This window comes from Cebus imitator, unplaced genomic scaffold (genome assembly GCF_001604975.1).
Source record: "Cebus imitator isolate Cc_AM_T3 unplaced genomic scaffold, Cebus_imitator-1.0 Scaffold68, whole genome shotgun sequence".
Lineage (NCBI taxonomy): Eukaryota > Metazoa > Chordata > Mammalia > Primates > Cebidae > Cebus > Cebus imitator.
In genome coordinates, this window is record NW_016107383.1 from 11,338,539 (window position 1) to 11,349,430 (window position 10,892).

General features: G+C 46.4%; 1 protein-coding gene across 3 annotated transcripts in view; it reads left to right on the plus strand.

Moving 5' to 3' along the window:
* NSMCE2 (NSE2 (MMS21) homolog, SMC5-SMC6 complex SUMO ligase) overlaps positions 1-10,512 on the plus strand; it is a 273,303-nt gene extending 262,791 nt beyond the window's left edge. For 2 of the 3 annotated variants that reach the window (XM_017530770.2, XM_017530771.2), the window contains 3 exons: positions 950-1,047; positions 1,446-1,552; positions 10,156-10,512. In XM_017530770.2, coding sequence (XP_017386259.1) covers positions 950-1,047; positions 1,446-1,552; positions 10,156-10,273 — 323 coding nt within the window. In that variant the 3' untranslated portion in view covers positions 10,274-10,512. The remainder of the gene's footprint in view (positions 1-949; positions 1,048-1,445; positions 1,553-10,155) is intronic. The other variant, XM_017530772.2, reaches the window with a different exon arrangement.
* Positions 10,513-10,892: the final 380 nt, after the last annotated feature.

Here is a 10,892-nt window from a genome sequence, read left to right on the forward strand (position 1 = left end):
TTTAAGATGGAGTCTTGCTCCATTGCCCAGGCTGGAGTGCAATGGCACAATCTCTGCTCACTGCAATCTCCACATCCAGGGTTCAAGGCTGAGGTTCTCCTGCCTCAGCCTCCCGAGTAGCTCGGATTACAGATGCCCGCCACCACGCCCAGCTAATTTTTGTATTTTTAGAAGAGACGAGGTTTCACCATGTTGGTGAGGCTGGTCTCAAACTCCTCACCTCGTGATCCACCTGCCTTGGCCTCCCAAAGTGCTGGGATTACAGGCGTGAGCCATCGCGCCGGGTCAATTTGAACTTTTTAAATGTTGTTTATAGTAACATTAGTAACATGCAGTGGGATTATTATTATTTTCTAATGAATTTTAAATTCCTCCGTCTTAATGTCTAATCCGCTAAATATTGATAAATATAACCCACATAGAAAAAGCTTTAAAGAATTCATACCTACAACTAAAAAGTTTTAGAAGCTTTTTTACTATCAAAAAAGTTTGATAGTAAAAGTACTATCGAATAGTAATGACTGTTTATTGATTATTACTTTGTACTGTGAGCTGTCCAGAGCATACCACATTCTTCATCTCTTTTCATCTTTGCAACGAGGCTGTAAAGCAGAGCCTTTTTAAAAGGGGGGGCACTTTGCTAGCCCAGCGTCTCACCGCTGGACAAGAAAGAGATAAACAGGTCAGTTCTCTCACTCTGAAGCCACACTCTTGGTCACTTTTTCTGTAACTTTAAAAAGATTGTTTTTTTTTTTTTACTGCTGTGAACCTCAGAATGTGGTACCCTGTAGTGTCCTCTGGAAAGCAGAAGAGTTTCTATTCATCCAGTGCCTACATGGGGGCCAACACCAAATGCACCCTTAGAAACTCCTCACCTCACCTCCTTCCGTTCCTTCCTTTTCTTTGACATTAGACCAGAGAGGCTAACCAACTCTCCATTTTCCTCCAGATGGTCTTCAAGCTGACAGAGAGGCTGACGGAACAGGAGTGGATGAAGATATGATTGTGACCCAAAGTCAGACCAACTTCATCTGCCCCATTACACAGGTACCGCTTCCTTCTCCTTCCCCTGAAAGAAACACGAGTCACTCCACAGAGGCAGAAAGGTGCCTCTTTGCTTTCACTGGTTTGATTTCTGGTTGGATTTCACTTAGGGAGTGAAAGAGGGAGAAAAGAAAAGTGCTGGGGGTTGAAGAGAATCCGTGGGAGGTTCTTGGGCTGGAGAGAGCTGTCAGCCAATGGTGCCCTTAAGGATCTGTGACTAAAGTCCTGGCCCACAGGCCAAGTGACAGTACTGACTGGATTCCCTGCTTTTCCTTATCTAAACCCTAATCATTATCTAAAGCCAGGAGACTGGGGAGTTAAACATAGCGCAGGACTAGGAAAAAACAGCTACTGGAAGTTGATCATTATAATTCCTGAAATCAACATCTCCTTGATTACAGTTGGAAATGAAGAAGCCAGTGAAAAATAAAGTGTGTGGTCACACCTACGAAGAGGAAGCCATTGTTCGCATGATTGAGTCCAAGCACAGGCGGAAGAAAAAGGCATGGTGAGTGGAGGGGGGAAGGAAGTGGAGCCTTTCCTTCTGGTAGTCACTCAGAGATGGGTGCTCACACTAGAGGAAAAGACACTTCAGTGTCTCTAAGTTCCGTTCACCTCCCGAATACTGTAAACATGGAAGTGGGCTTTCTGGAAAAACAATACATGAGGAAAAAATTAGTAATCTGTTCAGGAAGAAGCTGAGGGAACTTCAACCACACCCTCAAAACAGAATAAGGCCAGGCATGGCAGCTCACGCCTGTAATCCCAGCACTTTGAGAACCTAACGCAGGCAGATCACCTGAGGTCAGGAGTTCGAGACCAACTTGGCCAACATGGTGAAATCCCGTCTCTACTAAAAATACAAAAATTAGCCAGGTGTGGTGGCAGGTGCCTGTAATTCCAGCTTCTTGGGAGGCTGAGGCAGCAGACTCTCTTGAACCCAGTAGGCAGAGGTTGCAATGAGCTGAGATTGTGACACTGCACTCCAGCCTGGGCAACAGAGCTAGACTCTGTCTCAAAAAAAAAGGTTTCAGTAAATTCATGGATAATTCATGATGATAAATTATTTTTTTAATTGGAAATTTTAAAGAATCTTTAAAAATATACGTAATATATGTTACCTTCTATGTTATTTTATATGAATATCATATTATCTTTAAATATACATAACACACACACACACACACACACACACACACACCCCGTCTTCCTTCCCTTCTTCCCATGACCACAGAGGACCATGCTCTGTTCTTGTAATAACATAGAATCCTGAGTTAGCCAGACTGACTGGCATTGACTCAGTTTGACATTTCTTATGCTCTTATCATGGATTTGTTGCAGGAATGGAATTGCAGGTGTGACTAGTTCTCAATTGACTTCTGATAACAGTCCCTTTGATGTGTGACTTGCTTGTCCACTGCTCAGAAATTTGCTGGACCTAGAATTGGAATTCCCCAGCACTTCGAATCTGGGTATGGACTTAGAGATAATATATTGGAGACTGTAGATATCTTGATGGTCACTAAGGCTAGTAACTTATCCTATTTATTCTAGAAGAATAGTGGCTTTGCAGCCTAATGATTGCAAAATGTAGACATTCTTAGTACATTTTGGTCTGTTTTGAGTTTCTGACATATTTGAAATGTCAGATTTCTTTAGTGAATATAATTTTCTTGGCTCCTGGCCTTCCAACCTTCTCTTTCTACTGAATTTATTTGTGTTCATTCTCTGAAAAGCAAAAATCATTGCTAAGAATAGGGGTTCCTAGTTTGTTTTGTTCCACAGCCCTTCTTTCTTAAAGTATGTGATATTCTCCTCGAGTCAGATATGAACAGAGCAGGGACTGATACAAAGCACATTTCTCACCACCAAGTCCCGGGATGGGAGTAGCAACTCCCAGAATGGACATCACGTTGAGGTGCATCCTCTTTATTACACACTTTGATTTTCTAATGTCCTTTGGCCAACAAAGTGCTTTTTTGAGGGTTGGCATCAGATGCACCTGTGGAACAGATGCACTTGCCAGCAGAGAAACAACAAGCCAGGACCCACGCCTGCCCCCGAGCTCCGGGAGGCCAGAGCTGCATTCTGCTCACTGTGATGCCTCAGCACTAGGCACACAGCCTGATGCCAACCCTCAAAAAAGTACTTTGTTGACCCCAGAAGAGATCAGTCAGTGGAAGAAGACCCTAGCAAACCAGTCTAAAACATAATCAGGAGACAGGAGGAGTGATAGCAGTAGAGGCTCATGGGAACTTATGGGTGGGATGGGCAGGGTTCCAAAAACCAGGTGCATTTGGGCAGCAATAGATTAGAACTCAGGGCCTTCTTGAAACTGACTTTAGAGGTTTCTGATTGAGCATAAAGTCGTGTCACTTCCCATGATGCATGTTAGAGTGATGAGTAGTTCTGGGTTCTCTTTGTTTAGAAATGTCCATGACACATTGTCTCATTTCTTCCTCCTAGATTGTCCTGGCTATGTTTGTTTCTTTAGACTGGAGCTCCAGGTCCATTGTGTTCTGGCCACTGCCTGAATTTTACTGTGCAAGCTTCAGGCCCTGGGAAGGCTCTCTGCACTGGCTTGAGTCAGGATAATGTTGTTGAGACTTTAGCCCCAGCCAAGCACAGTAGTTAGAATAATTTCCTAAAATATATCTGTTAACAATAAGCCTATATATTATCTCAAAAATAAAGCTGACTTATGATTTTTTTTTCTTTTTTTTTTGAGACAGAGTCTCAGTCTGTCTCCCAGGCTGGAGTACAACCTCTGCCTCCAAGGTTCAAGCAATTCTCGTGCCTCAGTCTCCCAATTAGCTGGGATTGCAGGCACATACCATCATGCCCAGCTAATTTTTGTATTTTTAGTAGAGACAGGTCTCCACCACGTTGGGCAGGCTGGTCTTGAACTCCTGGCCTCAAGCAATCTGCCCACCTTGGCCCCCCAACCTTATGATTCTCACATAGTATTATTTTCAATTTGGCCACATTTTTTGTGTGTGTGTTTTTGTTTGAGAACAGGAAAGGTTTTTTAAAAAGTCATATTTAAGAGCATGTAGAGGGACCAGGCACGGTGGCTCATGCCTGTAACCCCAGCACTTTGGGAGGCCGAGGTGGGCAGATCACCTGAGGTCGGGAGTTCTAGACCAGCCTGACCAACATGGAGAAACCCCATCTCTACTAAAACTACAAAATTAGCTGGGCATGGTGGTACATGCCTGTAATCCCAGCTACACAGGAGGCTGAGGCAGGAAAATCGCTTGAACCCTGGAGGAGGAGGTTGCAGTGAGCTGAGATCGTGCCATTGCACTCAGGCCTTGGCAACAAGAGCAAAACTCCATCTCAAAAAAAAAAAGCATGTAGAATAAAATGGATTAAATAGAAATGGGTTGTTTGACAGCAGAACTCCAGCTTTGTGCTTGGAGTTCCTGTTTCAACACTTACCAACAAGCCATTCAGCCTTTCCACTTCGGTTTCTTCATCTGTAAAATGGAAATAACATCAGCATCTCACAGCATTTCAGGGGCAAGGAAATGGTAGGGAATTCCATTCTAGGTCTGGACTAGCACATTTCTTGGCAGACGAGAAGTAAAAGCACTTAGGTGAAAGCTCTTTGGGGAGCAAAGAGCACTAAGCAAATAGCAGTAGGGTTGTGGAGACAGAGACTGATAGAGTTGTTATCATTCCCTGTGCCGCTTAGTGACACGTGATTTTAGACTCAGGGGATGTAGGATAGAATGACTGTGTTGAGGTATGACAGGAATCCCTCCCACTCAGGTTTCCAGAGGTATCTATAGACTTTCTCTCTATAGTTTGTGGACTAACCTTGGAATTCTTGGGACCCAGCTCTAGGAACTGTTAAGACTTGGGACCCAGATACAGGAACTCCCAGAATCATGTACTCTTGAGTGTTTGCAGAGACCAAGGTTCCCCACAGCCTTGTGGGACCCCAATTGCAGTTCCTTTTGCTCAGCAGTCACCTTTGCACTTGCCCCGTACTGCGGTGAAATGCTCTGGCCGGGCAGTGCCTGGAGGTGGGGACCCAGCTGCTCCACGGAGGCCTGAAGGTCTGACTCCTGCACAGCGATGATGCAGCAGCTGAAGATCGGGTGTTGCCACACCGAACTCGCTCACCAGGATGTCGTGGGATTAATGCCGAATGCTTACAGAGACAGTTGTTTCTCCGGGGGGGCATGCCCTGATTCAGCGCTGTGGCATGATGGCCTTCCCTTGTCCTTTCTGCTTTAAAAACTTGTGTTTATTGGAGATGAACTGAGAAGCTAGGTTCTTCCCGGTTCCAGCCTCAGCCTCTCCTCCAGGAAGTCTTCCCTGAGCCCTTATTCATGCTGGACAGGACGTAGTGAGCACCCCGTGGCCTGCAACATTGTCGGTGCGGCTGGCTCCTCTCCACAAGCTTCTTGACAGCGGAAGCTGTGGACCAGCGCAGGGACTGGCGCACGGCGGGACCTGGCGTGAACTCCCCAGTCCTTGACACATCGGCCTGCTTATTTCTCAGCCTTTTATGACAGCCTTGTGCTCTGCCTTCATGTTCTTAAAGGGAAAAACTGAGGCACAGAGAATTTAGTCACATACCTGGAGTGACACAGCCGGGGGTTTAAGCCGAGCTCTTTCTCACTCTTGAGCCTGCAATTCTGTCAGTAGGCCATCCAGCTCTCTTTGGGAAGGATATTTGTTTTGGTTTGGTTTGGTTTTGGTTTTGTATGTTTGTTTTTGTTGTTGTTTGTTTTTTTGAGATGGAGTCTCGTTCTGTCGCCCAGGCTGGAGTTCAGTGGTACAATCTCGGCCCACTGCAACCTCTGCCTCCTGGGTTCAACGGATTCTCCTGCCTTAGCTTCCCAAGTAGCTGGGATTACAGACATGTGCCACCACACCCAGCTGATATTTGTAGTTTTAGTAGAGATGGGGTTTCACCATGTTGGCCAGGATGGTCTCAATCCCCTGACCTCGTGATCCATCCACCTCAGCCTCCCAAAGTGCTGGAATTACAGGCATGAGCCACCGTGCCTGGCCTGAGAGGGCTATTCGGTTCAGGCCCCTACCACCAGAGTCCATCCTCTCCGTGAGCTGAGACCTCGTTATTTGACATGGCTTACCCTGGACTCCATCCCACTGAAATGAAGGTGGGTGCCTGCTCCGCCCCTGAGTGTGTGGTTAAGTCCATCAGACATTCTCAGCGTGCTGCTCTCATGCACTGACTAAAACCATGATGTCATCAGGAAGTCCTCACCACCTCACTCTCCACTTCCCTATCCACGGCTTATTCACTGTCTGGCGATCAGAGTTAAGGCTTCGCTCGGTGGAGTGGGAGAGACCAAGGCCAGGCAGTCCCAAGTGGGTGTTCCAGGTTGATGTATTAAGGGAGGGTCATCCCAGCAACCTACTTAGGGTTCCATTTCAATGTCATGGAAGCCAAAGTTATGTTACTTGCCTTTTCTAGTCACAAAAGTGTCTATATCCTTTTCATGATCTTAGCTGCCTATTTTCATACTTAAAGACATAATTCACTAGGCGCAGTGGCTCATGCCGGTAATCCCAACATTTTGGGAGGCTGAGGCAATGGATCACTTGAGGTCAAGAGTTCAGGACCAGCCTGGGCAACATGGTGAAACTCTATCAAATTTTTTTTTTTAATTAGCCAAGCATAATGGTGCACACCTGTGGGCCCAGCTACTCAGGAGGCTGAGGTAGGAGCATCGCTTGAGCCTGGGAGGCAGAGGTTGCAGTAACCCAAGATAGTGCCACTGCACTCCAGCCTGGGTGACAGTGAGACCCTGTCAAAGAAAGAAAGAGAACGTGCCTGTAATCCCAGCTACTCAGGAGGCTGAGGCAGGAGAATTGCCTGAACCCAGGAGGCAGAGGTTGCGGTGAGCCGAGATCGCACCATTGCACTCCAGCCTGGGTAACAAGAGCGAAACTCCGTCTCAAAAAAGAAAAAAGAAAGAGACAGAAAGAGAGAGAGAGAGAGAGGAAAGAAGGAAAGAAGGAAGGAAGGAAGGAGGGAAGGAGAGAAGGAAAGAAAAGAAAAAGAATTCACTCTGAGACTTCACAGTATAGGCGGATGGCCTAGGAAAAAAAACAGATTTTTAAACTGCTGTAAGACATTTCTCCAGCCTTGCCCTAATGCAAAGCCAAATCATCAAAACGATGCATACGTGGGCTAGATCACCCTGAGCCTCTTTCATATAATTGCCTTTCTATAATTATGATTTAACACATCCTGGACCTGAGTATATAGGGCACTTTTTTTTTTTCTTTTTTTTTTTTGAGACAATCTCGCTCTGTTGCCCAGGCTGGAGTGCAGTGGTGCTGTCTCAGCTCACCACAACCTTACCAGCTGGGTTCAAGCAATTCTCCTGCCTCAGCCTCCCCTAGTAGCTGAGATTACAGGCTCCCGCCACCACGCCCGGCTAATTTTTGTATTTTTAGTAAAGATGGGGTTTCACCGTGTTTGCCAGGCTGGTCTCAAACTCCTCACCTCATGATCCACCCACCTCGGCCTCCCAAAGCGCTGAAATTACAGATGTGAGCCACTGCGCCTGGACATGTTTTAATATTTTAAAAATAAATATTGTTACCAAGCATATTATTTATTTCATTAATTAATGCCCCTCTAATGTAAAGACTCCTTAATCCACAGATCAGGGCCGAGAAATACTTCCTCTTTCCTACCACTAGACACACTGGAGCTCCCATGAGCAATTTGTTTCCTTCTGGTTTGCATCTTTAGTGTGGTTTGCATATTTGTTGTTTTTGGTCTTAATATGTTGTGTTTTACGGAGAGCTATCACGGATCACTGGGCCAGAGCTGAATGTGGGCAGGAACCATATATTTCTATTTCTTTTTTGGTTTTTTTTTTAGACAGAGTTTCACTCTGTCACCCAGGCTGGAGTGCAGTGGCATGATCTCGGCTCATTGCAACCTGCACCTCCCAGGTTCAAGTCTCCCAAGTAGCTGGGACTAAAGGCCCATGCCACCATGCCTGGCTAACTTTTTTGTATTTTTAGTAGAGACAGGTTCTACCGTGTTAGCCAGGATGGTCTGGAACTCCTGACCTCGTGATCCCCGCACCTCGGTCTCCCAAAATGCTGGTATTACAGGTGTGAGCCACTGCACCTGGGCTTATATTTGTATTTCATAGTTGCATGCTTAGAACCTAGCACAGGGCTGATCCCTAGAAGAGTCAGTTAATGCCTGAATGGGTGCATGCATGTGTTGGATATATGCAAGATAGAAATAGATCCAGAGCTTTAAAACTTCTTGGAAGAATGATGATGAGGAAACAAATGGTAGTCACAGGGGATCAGGAAGGGAATGAACATTACTGAGCACTGTGTTGCCTGTCACCCTGGGAAAGAGGGGTTCTCTCCCCATTTTAAATCAGAGGAAAGAGAGGCTCAAGAAGGTTACGTGGGGCAGGGCACAGTGGCTCACATCTGTAATCCCAGCACTTTGGGAGACCAAAATGGACAGATCACAAGGTCAGGAGTTCAAGACTAGCCTGACCAACATAGTGAAACCCCATCTCTATTAAAAATAAAAAAATTAGCTGGGCATGGTAGCACAGGCCTGTAATCCCAGCTACTTAAGAGGCTCAGGCAGGAGAATCGCTTGAACCTGGGAGGCAGAGGTTGCAGTGAGCCAAGATCGTGCTATTGCACTCCAGCCTGGACGACACAGCAAGACTCCATCTCAAAACAAAGAAAAAAGGTTCTGTGAATTGCCTGTGGTCTCATAACTAGCAAGTAGGTGGTAGAGAGAAAATTCAGACCTAGGTTAGCTTGACTCCAAACACTGGGCCTCTAAATCTACTAAAATTTGGTTCACTTTGAGAACCAAATTCTTTGGGAAGAAATCAGGTGACTTCATCCAGCCCACGGCCTTCAGTTAAGACCACATCTGAGCAGAGCCATGGCTTAAGTTCCACCCCTTTCTGGGTGACTCACACTGATTTCTTCGGCCACAGCCTTTCCACCGAGTCCCAGTGGCCCACTCATCCTCTATTCTGGGAGGGCTACTGGGCATCCATTCCAGAGGAAACAGATACCAACCAGGACTGTGGTTCTGTGCCACAGCCTGTTTTGCCCCATCATTTTCCATCATGACAAACGGCAGTATCAGTCACTGATCTGCCCAGATGAAGCTCGCTTCTTCCCTTTCCCTCACGCACCACGGAAGCTCCATCAGCCAGTCCTATGGGTTCCACGGTCAAGCGTGTCCTAAAGCTGATCGCCTTGCCACCCTCAGCCGAGCTGGCCTCCTCTCTCTTCTGCACCTGCGGGATCCTCCACACTATTTTCCCTGCCCCTCTGTTACCTCCCTGCTTTGTGTTCTCCATAAGCAGCCAGAGAAACATTTTCTATATATAAACCAAACCAAACCCCTCCCCCATCTCAAAACCTTCCAGCATTTTATCTTCATATTTAAAATAAAATCCAAGTCTGGACACGGTGGCTCACACCTGTAACTCCTAGCCTTTGGGAGGCCAAGGCAGGTGGATTACTTAAAGTCAGGAGTTCGAGACCAGTCTAGCCAACATGGTGAAACCCCGTCTCTACTAAAAATACACAAAACTGCCGGGCACAGTGGCTCACGCCTGTAATCCCAACACTTTGGGAGGCCAAGGCGGGCGGATCACAAGGTCAGGAGTTCAAGACCAGCCTGGCCAATATGATGAAACCCGGCTCTACTAAAAATACAGAAATTAGCCAGAGTGCCAGCTACTCAGGAGGCTGAGGCACAAGAATTGCTGAAACCTGGGAGGTGGAGGTTGCAGTGAGCCGAGATCAAGCCACTGCACTCCAGCCTGGCGATGGAGTGAGTGAGACTCATTCTCAAAAAAAAAAGAAAAGAAAAATTTAGCTCCATGATGAGGTAGGCACTACTCACGTATTGGTATTGCTTGTGTCCCCAGCACCTGGACAGGGCCTGGTTCAGGGAGGGACTCAGTGAATAAATGAATGGGCACACTTTGGTCCTGATTTTTAACGCTTTTCCTTTTCTGGTAAAATGCCTCACTTAAATGCTTGAGTGTAAAAGAATTTTCTGCTTAAGACATTAAAGGGGACTGACTTGACGTTCTTTCTCCCTTACAGTTGCCCTAAAATTGGCTGTAGCCACACGGATATGAGAATGTCGGATCTCGTCCAGGATGAAGCACTTAGAAGGGCGATTGAAAACCACAACAAGAAAAGACATCGTCATTCCGAGTAGGAAAAGCCACCTGCCCGCAGGGCATCCGCAGCCTACCTCCGACCCCAGCCGTTTGTAGAGAGCAGTGCTGAACCCAGCAGTTAGGGACTGGCTGCAGAGCATACTTGTTTGGGGTAAAACTGGATGCTTTTATGTGTGCTTGAAAACATTTTTCTAAGTTACACAACAGAAATGCAAGCATATTGTTTATTTTTAAGTGTTCTATAATGTTGAATAAAACTTTGATCATCTGCAGTGTCCTGCCTGCACACCTCCTAATGTATGGATTATTCTAGAGGTGCAGGCATTGCCATTTCGAGGACATCAGACTGATTTTTATAAGTTTGGACTAAAGAATGTCTTTCAGCCCGGTGCGGTGGCTCATACCTTTAATCCCAGCACTTTGGGAAGCCAAGGTGGCCAGATCACTTGAGGTCAGGAGTTCAAGACCAGCCTGGGCAACATAGTGAAACTCCATCTCTACCAAAAATACAAAAATCAGTCACGTGGGGTGGTGCACACCAGTAATCCTAGCTACTCGGGAGTCTAAGGCAGGAGAATCAGTTCAATCCAGGAGGTAGAGGTTACAGTGAGCCGAGATCACACCAGTGCACTCCAGCCTGGGCAACAGAGCAAGACT